General features: G+C 42.1%; 1 protein-coding gene and 1 long non-coding RNA gene across 2 annotated transcripts in view; both read left to right on the top strand.

Moving 5' to 3' along the window:
- The window catches only part of LOC109514393 (CD82 antigen-like), a 38516-nt gene extending 27298 nt beyond the window's left edge, over nucleotides 1–11218 (top strand). The window contains exons 4-9 of the mRNA XM_019867462.1: nucleotides 5603–5724; nucleotides 5958–6032; nucleotides 7777–7875; nucleotides 9530–9703; nucleotides 9778–9861; nucleotides 9983–11218. Of these exons, the coding sequence (XP_019723021.1) occupies nucleotides 5603–5724; nucleotides 5958–6032; nucleotides 7777–7875; nucleotides 9530–9703; nucleotides 9778–9861; nucleotides 9983–10060 (632 nt within the window). The 3' untranslated portion in view covers nucleotides 10061–11218. The remainder of the gene's footprint in view (nucleotides 1–5602; nucleotides 5725–5957; nucleotides 6033–7776; nucleotides 7876–9529; nucleotides 9704–9777; nucleotides 9862–9982) is intronic.
- A 1745-nt stretch (nucleotides 11219–12963) lies between these two features.
- Nucleotides 12964–19955, top strand: LOC109514289 (uncharacterized). The gene is made up of 3 exons (XR_002167960.1): nucleotides 12964–13090; nucleotides 13240–13298; nucleotides 18967–19955. It is a non-coding gene; the product is annotated as an uncharacterized LOC109514289 (long non-coding RNA).
- Nucleotides 19956–20160: the final 205 nt, after the last annotated feature.

Below are 20160 nucleotides of genomic sequence, written 5' to 3' on the forward strand. Positions count from 1 at the left end.
TGTGTGCGTGTGTGTGTGCGTGTGTGTGTGCGTGTGTGTGTGCGTGTGTGTGTGCGTGTGTGTGTGCGTGTGTGTGTGCGTGTGTGTGTGCGTGTGTGTGTGCGTGTGTGTGTGCGTGTGTGTGTGCGTGTGTGTGTGCGTGTGTGTGTGCGTGTGTGTGTGCGTGTGTGTGTGCGTGTGTGTGTGCGTGTGTGTGTGCGTGTGTGTGTGCGTGTGTGTGTGCGTGTGTGTGTGCGTGTGTGTGTGCGTGTGTGTGTGCGTGTGTGTGTGCGTGTGTGTGTGCGTGTGTGTGTGCGTGTGTGTGTGCGTGTGTGTGTGCGTGTGTGTGTGCGTGTGTGTGTGCGTGTGTGTGTGCGTGTGTGTGTGCGTGTGTGTGTGCGTGTGTGTGTGCGTGTGTGTGTGCGTGTGTGTGTGCGTGTGTGTGTGCGTGTGTGTGTGCGTGTGTGTGTGCGTGTGTGTGTGCGTGTGTGTGTGCGTGTGTGTGTGCGTGTGTGTGTGCGTGTGTGTGTGCGTGTGTGTGTGCGTGTGTGTGTGCGTGTGTGTGTGCGTGTGTGTGTGCGTGTGTGTGTGCGTGTGTGTGTGCGTGTGTGTGTGCGTGTGTGTGTGCGTGTGTGTGTGCGTGTGTGTGTGCGTGTGTGTGTGCGTGTGTGTGTGCGTGTGTGTGTGCGTGTGTGTGTGCGTGTGTGTGTGCGTGTGTGTGTGCGTGTGTGTGTGCGTGTGTGTGTGCGTGTGTGTGTGCGTGTGTGTGTGCGTGTGTGTGTGCGTGTGTGTGTGCGTGTGTGTGTGCGTGTGTGTGTGCGTGTGTGTGTGCGTGTGTGTGTGCGTGTGTGTGTGCGTGTGTGTGTGCGTGTGTGTGTGCGTGTGTGTGTGCGTGTGTGTGTGCGTGTGTGTGTGCGTGTGTGTGTGCGTGTGTGTGTGCGTGTGTGTGTGCGTGTGTGTGTGCGTGTGTGTGTGCGTGTGTGTGTGCGTGTGTGTGTGCGTGTGTGTGTGCGTGTGTGTGTGCGTGTGTGTGTGCGTGTGTGTGTGCGTGTGTGTGTGCGTGTGTGTGTGCGTGTGTGTGTGCGTGTGTGTGTGCGTGTGTGTGTGCGTGTGTGTGTGCGTGTGTGTGTGCGTGTGTGTGTGCGTGTGTGTGTGCGTGTGTGTGTGCGTGTGTGTGTGCGTGTGTGTGTGCGTGTGTGTGTGCGTGTGTGTGTGCGTGTGTGTGTGCGTGTGTGTGTGCGTGTGTGTGTGCGTGTGTGTGTGCGTGTGTGTGTGCGTGTGTGTGTGCGTGTGTGTGTGCGTGTGTGTGTGCGTGTGTGTGTGCGTGTGTGTGTGCGTGTGTGTGTGCGTGTGTGTGTGCGTGTGTGTGTGCGTGTGTGTGTGCGTGTGTGTGTGCGTGTGTGTGTGCGTGTGTGTGTGCGTGTGTGTGTGCGTGTGTGTGTGCGTGTGTGTGTGCGTGTGTGTGTGCGTGTGTGTGTGCGTGTGTGTGTGCGTGTGTGTGTGCGTGTGTGTGTGCGTGTGTGTGTGCGTGTGTGTGTGCGTGTGTGTGTGCGTGTGTGTGTGCGTGTGTGTGTGCGTGTGTGTGTGCGTGTGTGTGTGTGTGTGTGTATATATATATATATGTATTTTTTTTTAACTGGATGAAATTTAGGGCTGGAGAATTATGGGAAAAAAATATTTTTTAACGATTATTTTATATACAATAAAAATGCTGTTACAAAAGGTCATTGTGTTGGTATGTTAATTCCTGCGTGCATAGCAAATACCGTACCTCAGAATGAAAACATATTAATGCCAGTTGGCGCACACAGAAAAAAACCCGTGAGTACTACTACATATCAATAGACTGAACAGTGAGCATACTGCATCACATGCATACACTGGAGAGTGCTGTAACAAAGTCTGTCTGGGGAAACTTATAATAATAAAGATAACTATAAAAAAATTAAACACTTGTGTGAACTCAAATAAAAAGATGGAAAAAATGGGAAAGAGTGCAAAGCAATCAGGCAGCGGCAGCGCACAGGGGCTGGGCTGCCTGCGTGCAGGCAAACAGACAGAGGATTTGGCACAGATCAGAGGAGAACACACCAGACGAAGGCTACGCTCGCGGTTTCGGCAGGAGGTCCTGCATACCTCCTGCCAATACCACGTTGCTGTTTTTAATATTTCCTGTCTTTTATTTTGTTCATTTCCTCGTTACAGAGAGCACAAAGATTGTAATAGTGTCATTCCATGTCCAAATAGGAGTTTAATGAGCACACAACTGTGTGTGCGCGTGCGTATGCTCGTGCTTTTGGACACGAGTGGGTTTCTAGCCTTTTAGTTTTTCACTTAAATGTGGGTGAATATTATTTTCTATATTTGATTTTTATACATTTTTATTTCTATGCATGTAGCAAGTTGCAATGTATTGACTTCAAATACATGCCAATTGTTTTAAAAATATATAGTTTTTATTATTCAATGAGCTTTTATGAAAATATTTTCCACTACAGATAAAACAATAAAAAAATCCAAAGTACTTTGCTGAGTAACTAATTCCTTTTACAACACAGTAACTGTTCGTAGTATTTCTAACTTCTCTCTAGGTCTGAGCGCACACAGTTTGTCATTTGTTTTGTTGATCTGATTAGCAAGTCATGGTAGTGATAGCCAGTTTTCATGGTGCGCAACCTTTTCCATTCACTTTTTTTTTCTTTTTCCAGATGTAATTGTGGTTTTGCATTGCCTGACTGCCAAAACGTTTCGTGGTTTTCTTTTCAGCATTGTTAGAAAACTTTGTTGTCAAGAGTTTTACTGCCTCGAAGTGGGCAATACCATTTGGCCAAGAAGGGTTGACATGTTTAGATTTTGGGTGAATCCAAGAACCGTTGTCAATTTTGGACATGAACATTTCTCATATTTTGATTACTTTTAACACAACCAAAGGACTGATCAGTTCCACTAAAAAAACAATTTAAACAATTTACTTCCAACCACCAAGGTTTCTACCAGCAGCAACACTCTGTTTTGTAGTAGGCAGGGGCGAATATTAGATTCTGACGGTATAACCGTCAGGAAAAATATTGCGGTATTTAAGATGACTGCTCTTCTTCTTAGCAAGTCACAGCTTCCCATCACTGGTGAGCTATTTTTGGAACAGACTTGTGGGCTACTCATTTTGTCCTGGGGAAACAATGGCATAGATACCTTTTTGTTATTTTGTGTGTTTGTTTTAATGACAGTGCAAAGGCACCCGTGTAACACTATCTCTTTCGTCTAACACCCCCTCCTCCTCCGTTGCATAACTACTTGCAAAGTAGGAGGGGAAAAAAGTTCATCGGGGAAATGAACTTGACAAACGCGGTGACACTGACAGGCACAGCTCAGGCGAAGGCTGTAGTGAATTTTTTTTTTGTCACTAAAAAGAAACCATTGTCGGACAAAAAAAAGAAATGTATTTCGACTAAGATGACAAGATGAATGTCATGGCGCTACGCTTCACCATGTTTTTCTCCACCTTAAAAACCTCAGCTACACCATCAGCGCCTCCAGCAGAAGTCTCAAGTGAACCAAAAGCCTACGAGCCAAGTGAGAGGCACCTTCTACGCCACCAACACAAGCCTCTTCACCTCTCTCAGGAGGCAGTGTTGCTGAATGTTAATTACTGTGTACGGTTTTACAATTAAAGATTTAAGTAAATACGTGAACTGTACTTTTTCACACCACTGTACATCCACCTAACTGGTCTGTCGTCAGCTGCCTGTAGTCTCAGACCTTCACCAACAGAGCATGCTAACATGCTGTAGAACAGCTGTGAAATCCCAGTTCACATTCAACTGTATGCAAACATTATATCCACATACACAAACACAAAAATTCCTAGGGGGACAGCAAATCTTAGTGTTTTTTTAAAAAAATTTTTTTAACTTTTCGTGGGGGGGGGGTGTCTGGTACCAATTAACCGCGAAAAACGAGGGATTACTGTACATCATTGTATCGACATCTTATGGTGACTGACCAGAGAGCTTTACACACACACATAAACTCACATACATTTCACAGGAGCACACTCGCGGCTGCCTGTCACTGTACTAACTCGTAAAATGGCCAAAGGTTTAAATTCAAAGTTTAAATTGGTTTACTTTAACCATAATCCCGCTCCCCAATGTGTAAAATCCAATCCAAGTAACACGCAATCCTGCTACTGTCTATAAATGCTCGTCGTCATCTGCTTCTTCTCGTTTCTTCTTCTTCTTCTTGGTTTATTGGTGGATTCCAGGTCTTTACTGGATACCGCCACCTACTGTACAGGAATCGCAAAGCATTTATATATATGTAGTCGATGGAAGCAACCCCGCTTCTACTCAGCCCCGTGAACAATCACATGAAACGAGCGGGGCATGTTTCTTTCAGCAAAATGGGCGTCCATGAGTGCCAGACTGAGAAGTCCGTCTATATTTGATCTGATTAGTGCCGATTACAATGACGGACGAAAATCCACCTTCTTCGATGCTTAGTCTGTCAAGTTTCCCATTTGTCATTCGTCAGCAAAACAGACATCCATCGGTGATGGACTAACTGACCTTCTGTTAGTATTGACTGAATGCCCACCTCCAGTTATTAAGCCAATGATTTGTCGTCCTCGGCCACATGTGCTGCCGGATTGCAGAGCACAACTTCACCCTCATTAATTAATGGCCTCCCTTTTTTGGAGGCACTATGAATAACCTAACAGCACATTTGAGCAACTTTCTGAGTTTCCAAATGGTCTGAGTGAAGTAGTGTTTCAGAACGCACCCACGATGAGATAACAGGGATTTTGGGTGCGACATTTTTGACTGATCTGTCGTAGAAGGAATAAAAATAGCAAGAAACCCCACAAATTATCGAGGTCAAACTGCAATCGATTAAGATATGGTCACAAATGAAAAGTCACAATAGAGCTTAGTTTCTTAACCGGGGTATGATGGAGCCTCTGTCATGGAGGTTTAGACACAACCGACTCAACATGCCAGTTATGATACGCCCGCTTGGCCATCACTGGCTGCAGATGATCACATTACATTGCTTGTCCAATCAGTGCTGCGGGAAATTTACTTTGCTCAGTAGTCAACGTGTGACTGTTCTGATAGTGCGTCATGTGATTAAAAAAAATTTTTTTTTTTAGAATGTTTTAATACATGCTATGTTGAGCAAAAAAAGTGGTCGGACGAATATGCCATGGATTCACATGCATCACAGAACGTGATGGGACTCGGCGTCCTATCTGCATGATTTGTCATGCCAAGTTGAGCAACTCTTGTCTCGCACCAGCAAAACTGAAGGAACACTACTTGAATCAGATTTTTATTTTTCACTAATGAAGGGTTTGGTGAATGTGCAAATGAATTGGTTAGGTTCGGTACCTCTAACAAGGTTAAGAACCACTGCAATAGAGTTAATCCACAATAACCGAACCAAGGGAGGGAATGCTGCTTGCATTTAGAGGTCACACCTATAGACACAATTATACTCTGTATTACATATAGTGAATGCCTGGTTAAATGTATACTGTAGGCAAGTAGTTTAAATTTCAAATGCCCCCTCCTTTAATATTACTTTGCAGCTCCTGACACATATACTTGTCCTTTTTTTGCAGATGACTCCATAGCTGTCAAGGCTGCGTGCTACATCCTGATTGGAGTCGGCACTTTTGCTATGCTTTTGGGCTTCCTCGGCTGCTTGGGAGCTATTTATGAGATCCGCTGTCTGCTTGGCCTTGTGAGTGGGGAGTTGAAATTATATAAATGATGACAGTATCATCAATCAATATCAAAGTATCACTTTGTTGTGATAAGTGAGAGCAGAATACATACAGAGAGAGTTATTAAAAATCAAGTCATTTCAAACTGAACTGTAAGATCTTCAAGGTCATAAAAATGTGTCTGTAAAAAAAAAAAAACTCAACTGTCGATTGATATGTTATTTTGTATTCTTTCTTCTCTTCCACTCAGTACTTCACCTGCCTCTTGTTGATCCTCATTGCTGAGATTGTAGCTGGCGCCCTCATCTACTTCCAGAAGGGTGTGGTAAGCGACATATTATGTGGTGTTACTCTTCACAGCCATCAACAAACAGCCATCGACGTGAATCGAAAGCAAAACCTACCAACTCAACCGCACATCATCTAAGGTCAAACCTAAGAATGGTACTCTAATTGAAATAGACCAAAATTGGTTGTTGTGACTAAGCATTTCCAACTAAAGAGCAAGAGCTGCAAAGAATGTTCCAGTTTCAAGTTACATAATTGCATCTGCAAATGATTGTTATACAATAATATCACTTTTAGTTCTGTTGTCAACAATTTCAAATCAATGACAGGAACTTTTTGGGGCTCGTTTTTTTTAAGCTGTCACACTATTCTAATGGCAAATGGTGGCCATGTGTTTAGTGACCAAGTACTTACATTTGTATTGTTTGAAACGAAGTGGAAAAACTCTTGAAGCAGAAGTTGTCCAACCTCCTTAGAACAAGCCGAATGAATTCTGTCTCCCATTTGGAAGTGTCAGCTCGCTCTCTTTCTCAATGAATTTTGAGACAAACCCTCACCGGGCTGGTGGGTCGTCAGTTGGAAAAATCTGTTTCTCAATGGAAAGCACAGTTTGTTGAAGTTCCTGAGTGTCTCACTTCGCAAAGTAATTATCAGATCGAAGGGAAATGAGAATTTGCAAGAGGTACCCAGTTGCCTGCAACTCCTGCAAATCAGAAAGTACAGGGTTTTTTTTCACAAAGGTGAAATGTTAACAGCGACAGAAGTGACATCAGTCTGAACAGTGACAAACATCAATCAACTACATCATATCGCCAGCCTCTTAAAATAACAGCCAAAATCATACTTTGTCTCCCGATTTTTTTTTTCCCTTAAACGTCACCTCAGGATGTTGCCCCCGCCTCTGAAAACAATCGTCTACATCAGGGGTGCCCAAACTTTTTTGACCGAAGATCTGCTTCAAGCAACCTCCCGGGATCGACCCGTTACCGTGCACGCGCGCATACGCACGCATATACACACGCATAATGCCATGATGAGCAATAGCCTGACGCTGAGGCACACGACGCACTTTGGCAGCCTGTTAATGATCGTAGCTCACGCGTACCGTTTTAAAATGCTTCTCTCAGCCCTCCAGATTCCCATTCTTTGGCCGTCCCCTCAGACGTATGGGCTGAATTGTACAAAACAAACTCTGAATGAGAATAATGAAAACGATAAACGATCGAGCGCAACAACTCTGAGCATAAGCTGCAACTGCAGACTGCTGAGCGCTAACAACTTCCTGGTGACGCAGTCACACGTCACCGTAGGTTCAAGATGACCTGCTTATTTTATTGAATGATTAGGGTGCAGTGTGCATTAACACAAAAAATATATTACTAACATGCACAGAGACACAAATGTTTTTATTTTTCCTCTACACCCCTCGGATCGATTTGGGACCAGTCCCTGATCTACTGGTCGATCATGATCGACGTAATGCGCACCCCTGGTCTATATCCTTAGTTCAAACACATCATCCATTTCGATCCCTGAAATGAAATGATTATCGAATATGATCGTGATCGACGTAATGTGCACCCCTGGTCTACATCCTTAGTTTAAACACATCACCCATTTCGATCCCTGAAATGAAATGATTATCGAATATTACCCAGTCAGAAATTGGTTCAGTATTTTAGGAGGGTGATGATATGAAAAGATTCTTTGACAGTTTACGTCATGTGGAGCGAATTGTCTTTGACATCATAAGGTACGGCAACCTGTTTTTTTCCCCCCAGTTAAATGAAGAGATGTCCAAGATTGTATCCAAGGTCCTGGACAACTATCCAGGCAACAACTCGACCACAGAGCAGGCGTGGGACTTCATTCAACGAAATGTAAGCGATTACAAGTCACATCTCTCTCAAATTTTACCAGTTTTTTAACACTAGGTTTTGTCATTCAACGCAAAACATGACAAAAACATTTATGCCACTTGCATAGATTTTCAGTTGCAAATAAATGGTGAGGTTTTTGCAACGTTTCATGAGGGCTTGGGTTAAGTCTTTTCTAGTACAGGTAGTCTAAAAACTATTAAACTGGAAGTTGACCAAACGATGACAGAAGGCTGTCAGTTACTCGTGGTACACAATCAAGCTCCACCCTTACTAATTTAACCACGTTGGCTTCATAATATACTACCATATTTCCTGCACTAAAAGACGCACTGGATTATGAGGCGCACCTTTCATGAATGGCCTATTTTGTAATTTTTTTCATATATTGGACGCACCGCATTATAAGACGCAATCTACAATGCATCCACTAGATGGAGCTACACTTAAGGAAATGCCAAAAGAACTGTAGAAACGCCACTCGAGTCAAGCGCGCCTCTCAGCAGTCCATAGTCCGCAGCTCTGTGCTGTGCGTGTGTGCGCGACGTGGTTCAACCAATCAGCTCCAACGCAACCCACGTCAAAGATCAAAGAAGCTTCAAACAAACGACAACAGCTCAGATAGCTTAGCTGTTGAGTGGCGTTGCTACAGAACGATCAAATGTCAGTAAAACTTATTTAATAAAGCAGCGACACAGCTCACTTAACCAACAGCAAGTTATAAAATTGACTTGTTAACATTGAACTCTCTTTCCGCTGCTCTATTTCCATGTTCAACTGCGTAACCCGATCGCCTTAAGTTTGATATCTGTTGTAAGCATGTCTCTAGCAAGGAGCCATTTTGGGGTTGACATATTACACAATAACCATACACAAGGCGCAATGGATTTTAAGGCGCGCTGTGAGCTTTTAAGAATGGAAGGCTTTTAGATGCGCCTTTTAGTGCAGAAAATACAGTATATAATTGGGAAAAAAATGAGTACACGTTGGCCGACTGATTAGCACGTCCACCTCACAGTGCAGAGGTGCAGGGTTCGATTCACGGCTTCAGCCTTCCTGTGCGGAGTTAGCATTTTCTCCCCATGCCCACGTGGGTTTTCTCCGGGTACTCCAATTTCCTCCTGTGTTCCAAAAATATGCACAGCAGGTTAATGGAAGACTCTAAATTGTAGTGAGGGGTGTGAGTGTGAGCGTGGATGTTTGTTCGTCTGTGTGTGCCCTGCGATTGGCTGGCAACCAATTGAGGGTGTGCCCCTCTCCCCTACTGCCCGAAGGCTGCTGCCATAGGCTCAAGCACGCCCACGACCCACGTGAGGATAAGCGGATTAGAAAATGCATGGATGGTTGGAAGGTGACCAGAATTGGACCATGAGGCAGTGTTAAAATGGGCAAGAAAAATAATTTAGGGCCCAGAAGCAGGAAGGACAGATGAAAAATGCAAATAATCCCCCCTCGGCTGGACTGGTGCATGACAGCTCAGTACTTGCGGAAGAGACCAACAGCACGAGGGACTCAACAACTCATCCAAAGAGTTCATTGTGCCAATAGTGAAATAATCAGATTTCAAACTTGACTTCCAGAGAGACCAAATCACATGCATACAAAGACAATTTTGGAAATGTGTTTTGGAGGTGTATTTCATGCCTGCTGTCTGCAGATGGAATGCTGTGGCTGGAATGGTCAAAGCGACTGGAACGGAAACATGGTGATCATCAACAGTTCGCAGCTTCTGTTTCCGTGCTCGTGCCGCAACTCCTCCCTCGCGACCGGAAACGTCTCCGAGAGCGGATTCTGCGAAGCTCAGACACCCGACTGGCCCGTATACGACACGGTAACGTGCCTGTTGGATCTTCTTGCTTATGGTTTGGACTGATACGTGAAATCATCTTCTGGCGTTCTCTTCAGGGTTGCGCTGTCAGCGTAGAGAGCTGGCTCCTCACCAACATCGGGGTTGTCCTGGGAATCTGTATTGCAATCGCTTTTATTGAGGTAAACGTGACCTCCTTCACTGTAATTCAAGTTCTTAATGGTAGTGTCAAGTAAAGGGGTGCTACTGATCGAGATGCCTCCCCATTTCTTCACATAATTCCTTTTTTTGTTCCTCTGACAGCTGCTGGGGATGATTCTGGCCATCTGCTTGTGCAAGAATATTCACAGGGAGGACTACACCAAAGTGCCAAAGTACTAAAGTTCACCACACTGAGTTTGGCTTGAACTGGAGCTAATAAGGCATTTATCCAGTCAATTTTCGGTTGAAATGTTTTGTCAAAATGTAAACTTATGTGTTTAGCTTTACATTTAGTTGAATCCCTCTTAGGAGGTATGTTTTTCTCAGACCGGTCTTGCTTGAAGCACTTTAGAAAAGTTTTGCTTTTAAACTTTTGATCCGAGAAGTGATGTTGCAAATGTTTTGACTGGTTTCGAGGAACCTGCGGGAGTTGAAAAAAAAAGAAAAAAAAAAAAGAATTACAAAGATGTGTGGTCAGCTGCTGGTCCCGTGATCGGTATGGCATTCTTAAAGTTTGGTTTTTACTTTTTAAGTTTCATTTTTGAGATTCTGCAGCCGATTTACGCAGCTGTCAAATCCTTCAAATGTCATGTTTTTTTTTTTAATATACCAGCATTGTGTATGATTACTTTGTATATAATTTAATTTAGTATTTCTTTGAGCTTGACCCTAAAGTACTTCCGCGTTTATCAATGCAAGCTGGTTGCTCATTGTACTTTGAAAATGTTCATTCTCTTATTTTGAAACTTATTGGCTGCAACAGAAGTAATGTGATACTGAAGAAAAACATTAAGTGATTTCTAATGAGGATGAGCAGGAACATACACAGACTTGTTTACTTTAAACTTGCCATGAGCAAAGTGGGTAGAATTGATTTACATTTTTTTTCCTACAGATTTTGAAATTGTTTTATACTGCAATTTATTTGTACCGGTAATCCAATTTTAACTTTTCACCCGAGAACATGTGGTATTTTTGGTTTGTATCAATTTCTCATCCACTATGTACAGTGAGTAGAAAAACACCCCACATTAACTCTCTAATGGTGTTCTTAAAGCTATGTCTTTTCTTTTTTTTTTTTTTTTTTGTAACAATGTAGACGGGTCTGGTATGAAGAATTTTGGACTCACAACATTCATTCAATTCTGTTTCTTTTGCCAATAACGTTATTGTCATTGGATGAAGTCGAAATGCCGGGTACTTTTTGTATGTCCGACGTAACCTAATACTTCTGCGACTTCACACACCGCCATGTTGGTGCATCGTTTTCAAAGCGCATTGGGTTTTTTTTTTTCCTTTCTTATTGAGTGCTTGAATAAAGAATACTCCTCATCTCAACCACCATCCAATTTCTGTCTGTGGCTCTCCAAGAAACACAATTCCACACCACTGGTTTTTGTACTTCTGTGTCAAATTTAGTCCAGTTTGGCACATGAGAAATGATGCTTCACCCTCTAGGTGGCACCAAAAGTTAATAAGGCAGGATGACACGGATGAGAATCAAGTTAAATCTGGGGCGGGCAATTCCGGTCCTCGAGGGCCGGCATCCTGGATTTTTTTTATGTCTCCCTGCTCCAACACTTGATTCAAATGATCAGATCATCGTCAAGATCTGCAGAAGATGGATTACGATCCTGATCATTTGAATCAGGTTGTGCTGGAGCAGGGGGACATATAAAACATCCAGAATAATGGCCACCGAGGACCGGAACAGCATGAGTCAACTGGTTCTCAAAAATCCTTTGTCTGAAAACCAACAAGTCAGTCAGTTTTCATGCTACTGTCTTATTTTTATCAACGTTGACAATACCATCTTATCTTAAAAGCATACATCATCTGACATTTAAAGTAACGCACGCGTTTGTTCAACACACATTCCAGAAGCTGCCTGGAGCCAACTAGTCGAGGGAATCTCTGCCAGAACTCTGCAAGTATCATCAGTTCATCGTCATCATCAGAACACACTTCTCATCAGAATACAATTCACTTAGCGTTATCCCGCAACCAGACCTGTTCTAAGATTTTAACTGCATGTGCAGCACTATTTCCAGAATTTTTGACAGTACATCTTCATCAAGGCCAGGTTTCCTGAGCAAGGTTTGCACCACAACATGTTTAAAAGAAATGGGGATCTACATCAGAAGAGAGACTGCTGTTGATAATGGCCAAGACTGATTTACCAAAACTCAGGAGAACCTCCTTTTTGAACCAAGAGGTGAGGGAACGCAAAGCTCATTTAAGGCATAAGAGAACCAACCATCAGTGAGTGAGTTAAAAATTTGGAGGTTGCACTCCGGAGCAACAGATTTAACAGCGGCATGAGAAAATGCGGCATCAAAGGAAACTGTCATGTGATCGAAAATCACATAGTCCAAGACTTTCTCAAGTCTGACACCAGTAGACCCTAAGTAAGAACTAGGTCTAAAGTATGTGTCAGGCTGGTCTCATATTGCACCAAATTAAAAGAATAAGTTTTAAAAAGTTGTGGTTTGCTGACCCCTAGTCCAGGATGTATCACTCGACTTACTCAAAGCAGCTGGGATAGGCTTTTGCACATCTGCGACCCTAAAGAGAATAAGCCTAGACAAAACCAATCGTTTAAAAAAACACTTCCTGTTTGCGTCACATCACACTTGCACTGAGACAGCAGTTTTAAAATGCACGCATTTTTATTTAGGAGTTGTGATTTACAAAATCACTTTGAGGGAGTGACTGCTGAGATTAATGAAATACTTATTTTATTGGTGTACCATTTGTGAAGAGCAATATGGTGATTGTGGAATTGAGTAAAAACAAGTTGTCTTTTCCAGGGTAACTTTTTTTTTTTTTTAACAGGCTGACATAAATCTTTTAACGAGACTTTACATTTTACAACACAATTCACATTTTAGAACAGACACACCAGACACAAACACCAGACAGATACACACACACACACACACGTTTCCTCAAAAACCGAGGCGGACTTACACAGCACAGCACAGCCTTTTTTTTTTTTTTTTTGTGGGCGCCACCTGTTCTCCGGTTATTCTTTTATTCTGAAAAACATGGACGGAAGCGTAGCATTTCAGGTTGATGGAAGCGCAAATTAATAAAATTGATTGACGGCAGTGAGGAGAAGCTACTATCGTCGCACTTCTCCAAGGTGAGCAACAGCGGAGTTCTTTGGGTTTCCTGGTTCAGACCACCTGCAAGTGGAACAGAAACTAGGTAAGTGACAACTTCTGGAAACCTGTCAAACAGTTAAATCAATATTGCAGTTTCCCCGCGATAAGTTCTACTCTTATTTTTTAATCATACATTCTCTTGAAATGATGACTGTTAATGTCCATTTGGCGAGAATGGTTTACGTTGTTTAGGTTTCATGAAGGCAAGTGTGGCGTTTCATACAGCACCAAATGACTTTTACAACACGCAGGTGTTAACTTCGATTAATTGTTGCATCTCAGTCCCACACAATTATATTCATTAAACACGAAAATATTGACGAGAACATTTTTATTTTAAACTCATTATTGATACCCCTTTCCCCTATCTTATTTTTCATTTTACTCGGGGCAAACACATTGTTGTGTTTAATATACTACTATTGTGTATACTGTATACAGTGTATATACATGTTGATTGCCAAGGTGTGTTCAGATTTCATAACGGTGTTTTCACCATTAATGGCGTCTGGCATTATTTATTATGAGTCACTTTGATATACTAATTGCCGATGCTGTCACAAAACAATATAAAGTCAAATGAAAAATTTATACCAAGGAGAGATTATATTTTGGGTTATTTTGTTGACAGACATCTTTATGGAATACAGGTACTCGATGTACAATGTTATTATAGATGCTCCTAAAACTCAGAATTTCATTCAAAACTCATGTAGATACAAGACTGAAATGTCTCTAATATTAGCTAACTTTATTTAATGTTAGCATTTTTAGTACAAATGCAAAATGCGGAAAATGTGTTTCCTCACGGAGCTGGTGTTATAGCTGGTTAAGTCTAAGGTATTTTTCTTCATTAATTAACCGATAATAATAAAAAAAAAAATAAATAATAATAATACATTTCATTTATAAGCGCCTTTCAAGACACTCAAGGATGGTGATCATTAATGGTTTAGTGCGGGGGTTGGCAACACTCGGCTCTGGAGCCGCATGCGGCTCTTTAGCGCCCCCCAGTGGCTGCCTAGAGCTTTTACAAAACTTTTTGAAAATGGAAAAAGATATGAGGGAAATAATATTTTTTTGTTTTAATATGGTTTCTGTCAGAGGACAAACATGACACAAACATTAACGTTTTCCGATGCTGTAAAAATGTGTCGAATAAATATTAAATGTCAATGAATATTTGCGTCATAGCCTGCGACACGTTTCTATTAGAAGGGCGGGATGTCATTCAGAGGGCTGTTGTAAAAAAAAAAAAAATGCTGCTTTTCATGAACAATTCACCGAGGGTACTTGCTAAGAATGGGAATCTGGGCGACCAAGAGAAGCATTTTTAAATGGTACACGTGAGCTACAATAGTTAGCACGCTGCCAAAGTGCGTCCTCCATCTTGGCTGTTGCTCATTACGGCATGCATGTGTAAGTATGTGTGTATGCGCACGTGTGCGGTAACGGGTCAATCGCGGGAGGTTGGTTGTTTGAAAAGTAGATCTTCCGTCAAAAATGTTTGGGCACCCCTCCTCTACAGGATGAACTGCAGGGGTGAAAAAAAACCTTTTAATCATGAATGCTCGTTGTGTATTCATAGCCAACTTAGTCACGTTGATAGCAGGCTAATATAGCTCATATAGATACATACAGCATGTGTTGCCTTCATCATCACGCATTTTATTTTTTGCGGCTCCAGACATATTTGTTTCTTGTTTATTTTGGTCCAATATGGCTCTTTCAACATTTTGGGTTGCCGACCCCTGGTTTAGTGGTTCAATAGCTGACTTGTATGCAGCTGATTCGGGATCAATTCCCCCTCAATATCCCAATCACGATCACCTCATGATCGATTGGCAACGAGTCTTTTGCGGCAAGTCAGTTACTTCAACCTTGATGAGGATGATTGATAAAGCGATAAATAGGATGAAAGGATAAATGGATTCTGTTCAAGTGGACCCTCCAAATTCAATTCCCCTCATGAGTATGACACTTGTCAGAACTGCAGCTTATTCGTCGCCAGACAGACGATGGTTATTAACTTTGGAGCGAGTCCGCAATGTGTTTCGTCGCACCAGTAGCCAGCCGAAGCTGTCGCTAACTAGCAGCTTCTGCGTGAGTAGCACGGAGCTTCTCCTCAATCTCCGACAACCCGCCATAAGTGACGTGAGCCCAGCAAAGCTTTTTGTGATCATCTCCTCAATCTCCGACAACCCGCCATAAGTGACGTGAGCCCAGCAAAGCTTTTTGTGATCATCTCGGTGGTTCTTCTTATTCTGCTACTCTCGTTTGACAGTTGTCTTTACGTTTGAGTCTCAATTTTGCTATTCATTGTGCTTTAATGAGGGGCAAAATATACATTTTGTCCTGCAAATAGCACTGCAAAATTGCTTATTTCGTTTATGTACAGTATGTCATCCTCCCACTGGATGACGTAGGGAACTATGCAGTGACCAAAGCATACCCAAGTTGGAGCGATCGGCGGGCGATCAAAGCAGCTGCTTCAAAAACATTTGCCCGTGTATAGAAAACGTGTTTCCAAAGAATGCTTCACAAATTTTATAATGATATATGTAGGCCTGCCTGTGGATGAACTAGTGAGTGGCATACGTAGCAAATAATTTGTCAGTGAATGGGGGCGATTGAATGTGCGCAGCCAGGTTAAGAAGAGTCCACATGGTTGATCAATTTAGTGGATAAAACTCAAAATACTGAATATTAGATATAAAAAACTAAGACTTTGTTTTGATTTCATGTCATTTACTTTATGCATCAGTTGTACTGGTAGCCCAGTAGGGCCAGTTTAAATGAGCTTCAGGTGGCCCATCACACTCGCATGGTGGCGCCGGACCATCGGGCCACTGTTAATGTCGGAACCTGCATATGTTTAGCCGGGTTTTCTGCTGGAAGTCTAACAAAACCTGGCACTCATAAATACACATTAGAATGAGCATGTTCACAAAAACGTTCATTCAGCATAAATATACTACGTTGAGTTCATCCATCCATCCATTTTCTGTTCCGCTTTATCCACACAAGGGTCGCGGGGGGTGCTGGAGCCTATCCCAGCCGTCCTCGGGCAGTTGGCGGGGGACACCCTGAACTAGTTGCCAGCCAATTGCAGGGCAGACAGAGACGGACAACAATCCGCGCTCACACTCACACCTCGAGACAATTTAGAGTGTTCAATCAGCCTGGCGTTCATGTCTTTGGAATGTGGGAGGAAAACGGAGTACCCGGAGAAAACCCACGCAGGTCCGGGGAGAACATGCAAACTCCACACAGGGAGGCCGGAGTTGGAATTGAACCCGGTACCTCTGCACTGTGAGGTTGACGCGCTAACCACTGGACCACCAGGCCGCCCCGTTTCGTACATGTTCTCCCAAAATATGAATGAGTTCATTAATTTTTATTTGTTGAACTTGTTTCGGTAAAACACTGCCTATTTAATTTTTTTCCCCCCAGTATGATTTTTGCCGAACTCTGATTTGTAGCTGATCATTTGCAGAATATTCTGTTGTAGCTGCAACTTTAGAAGGTTAACTGGACAAATCGGCAGTCAAGAAAAGATTGCAGTGTACCCGCTGGCCTGACAGAGCACAGGGAGAATATGCACAAAAAGTTAAGTTACTTTGGACATGTCACATGAAGCCATGTACGCACAACTGTTTCCGAAAAAGTGTCCTAAATGTCCTTAATATCATTTGGGAAAAATGGGAGAACTCTTTTAATGCAATCATTTGGTGTATAGTCATCACCACGTCTCCTGTAACACACCGGGGACATCTAATGATAATGCCCCGGTGCTCTTTTCAAGTTTCTCCATTTAACAAGATTAAAGTCGCAGTGAAATACAAAGCAGATGTTGAGCCCCTCACAACCATTCACCAACCGTTGCTCTGACACTGCAGGCCCTTCCCCGTGTGGGTGGTCTTCCATCACATGTTTTGAACGTGTTCCTGCAAACCATCTAAGCTTACAAAATCAGCTGGTCTGCTGATCAACTGGTTTGGTGGTTGTCTTGTAGTGGCAAAGGTAGATGACAAGATCAAATGACAGAAGTCAAAGCTCAAAGCTCAAACTCCCATAATCGTCGTCCACAGAGCATAATTGCCGCAGTCATTTTTCAAGGTTTTTGCAAAGACAAGAAAAACCACAACTTTTACAACACACATTTATTGGCAATTATGTGGCCGACCATGGTGGGATCTTGAGCCTGGATTTATGGCTTTATTCATCTGATCTTGTCATCTACTTTTGCCACTACAAGATAACGACACAAAAAGGGAAATCTACAGAAGATCTTTCCAAAGTAGCATGTCATCTTATTTTCAAGAAGTTTTTGTTGTCAAATATTTGGGCTGTCAAATGACTGCATTTTTGAAAGTAATTCACTGTGCAATTTTCCATAATCAATTGTGATCAATCACATTTTTCTACTTCTACTATTTTCTACAAAGCTTGTAACACACTTTTACCTGAGTGAAATCTCCGAAAGAATCATCAAATGGAATGAATTTGAAGATTCACAGACTATTGTGATAGCCTTCTTTGATCCTTGAATACAAATACTCAACAGAATGATCAAGATGGACTCGACTCAATGTTGCCAAATCACAAGAGCGTTCAGCAACATGATGCTTCGGAAATTGTAACCAGTCATTCTGAACACTGTGGCCGCTGTCATAGAAGCCAGCTAGCAGGACTGTTTTCCACATGCTCAACTTGTCATCTCAGTGCTGAAGCAGCTGTCCGCTGGAATGATGGTGACAGAACACTGCTGCCTGTGCGGTCTATGCTTTGTCCGATACTTTCATCCCCTGCCTGTACGTGCACAATGCTTGAATGTGAAAGATAGCGGTGCAAAGAAATGCGGGAGCACTTGGACAGCGTGAGCCTTTTAGGAGGAGGGAGATTATACCCTAGCTGAAACAATATCTCACAGTTGCATTTCATGGTACAGTTTGGTGGTATGCACACATTTTATTTTCCTCTGTTGATTTTCCAAAATGTATGTTTGAATGCAAGAATATGGAAATAGGAAGCACATTTTCGTTCCGAATCTAAAGCCCAGTGGAACTAGTGTCCATGCCTTAAAAACAGTGTTGCATAAGCACACATCCAACACACTTGCAGTATTAAAAAAAAAAAAAAAAAAAACACAATTGAACTGCAAGTGGGCTTCTTGCATTTAGCTGCAATGGTGTTGAGTAGCACCATTAAGCAGAGTAGAACTGTACATGGAATGTTAAATATTTACATTTTGCCAAAAGCAGCTTACAGGTTAACGGTCTTCACATTGGTAAGACAACATGGAAGGTTTTTTTTTTGTTTGTTGCAAAGAATTGTTGCTGTTGTAGCATTGCCCTTCTGTTGAAGACTTCTGAGAAGAATGGCTTTGTGAGTGATTGTCAACCCCCCTGCCCCCTTAGTTTTTTTTTTTTTTTTTTTTTTTTACTCTCACGACTCTCTTTTCACTGCTCTCAATGCCTGTGTGCAGATTCTTTGTCATGATGACAAGTAGGTCCACAGATTTGAATTAGAAAACAAATACAAAAACGTGAATCATGACCCATGAGTCACGCAGCACCAAAATGTTTATTTCATTATGTCGGCTTGGGCGAATCACAGGACAGTGCATAGGGGGAAAAAAAACAAAAAAAAAAATGGTTGATTTGAATGGTAGTAATGTGTTTTAAAATAATGCTTACTTTACATGTTAACCTCATAAACTGAATAATACTTTTCATGTTTCTGTATTTTTGGGTCCCAAAAGTACAAATAATGTCATACTTTAAAGGCAGAGGGGTGAAAACGTGCTGAGTGGGGAATAAAAAATCGCAATTTCAGCGTGCAATTTTTATTTATTTATTTTTAGGTAAAAATCAAATGTCTGACCTAAGCGTTAGTAGCATGATGTTTGACCAACAGGGAATATTTACTGCCGAGAAGAGGCTGATGACATCTCCGTCATGTCAACATTCTTAACAGCTCAACATTAACCAACTGGAAAGGCAGAGGCGGCCGCACTTCAAACAAGACCCACATGCCAATGCTGAGAGTGCTATTTTAGGTACGTGATTCATAATTCAACACTCCCAATGTTAAAGCCTTTGATACAACTTGTTCTTTTGTGCAAAGTCGTCACATGTACAGTGAATATAATAATTCTGCACATGCCTGTTCCAATGCGAGGTTCTTGCATCATAGAAAAAAATGAGACTGAGATTATTCATTTCAAAACTTTTTCCATCATTAATGTGACCTGAAATCAAACAACTGAGTTGCGAGTAAAACCAAACAACTGAGATGTTGTTTTTGCACAAGTATGCACACCTTCTGGGGATGTAGGTGTGTTCTCAATTAATATCCACACTCATGTTAAATATGAGTCCACACACCTTGCCATCATTTAAAATTCCTCTGATGACTCCCTAATGAAGTTCAGATGTTCTAGTAGACTTTCCCTGACATTTTGTTGCCTTCTATCAGAGGCCTCGTGGTTTTGTGCTCTTTGGTACTGTTCCTAATTCCCTCCACTTTGACTAAACAATGGCTGGAAAGGATGCCGTCATCTTACTTCACAATAGTATTGGTGCTCTTTTGGTGATTTGATTTATTTGTCTATTTATTTATTTGGTTATTCATTCATTTATATATGTATGTATTTATAAAAGGAAAATGATTCAAAGCTACCTGACTGCTTTCCCTCTAAACCTAATAACTGGTTGCGCCACGCTCAGCAGCAACAACTGAAATCAAGTGGTTTCTACAACTAGCCATGAGTCTTTCACATCTTTGTGGAGATATTTTGGCCCATTCTACCTTGCAGAATTGTTTACATTCAAAAACACTGGAGGGTTTTTGAGCATGAATCGCATTTTTAAGGTCATACCACAGCATTTCAATTGGATTCAAGCCAAAACTTTGACCACGCCAGTCCAAAACCTTCATTTTGTCTTTTACTTCACCCATTTAGAAGTTGACTTGCTGGTGTGTTTTGGATCATTTGTCCTATTGCAGACCAACACACCAGCAAGTCCACCTCTGAACGGGTAACCTATAACTGCGCCTCCCAAAAAAAAAAAAAAAAAAAAATCAGGTTTTGTCGTGGCCAAATCAAAG

The sequence above is a fragment of the Hippocampus comes genome, unplaced genomic scaffold (genome assembly GCF_001891065.2).
Source record: "Hippocampus comes isolate QL1 unplaced genomic scaffold, H_comes_QL1_v1.1 scaffold2, whole genome shotgun sequence".
Taxonomy (NCBI): domain Eukaryota; kingdom Metazoa; phylum Chordata; class Actinopteri; order Syngnathiformes; family Syngnathidae; genus Hippocampus; species Hippocampus comes.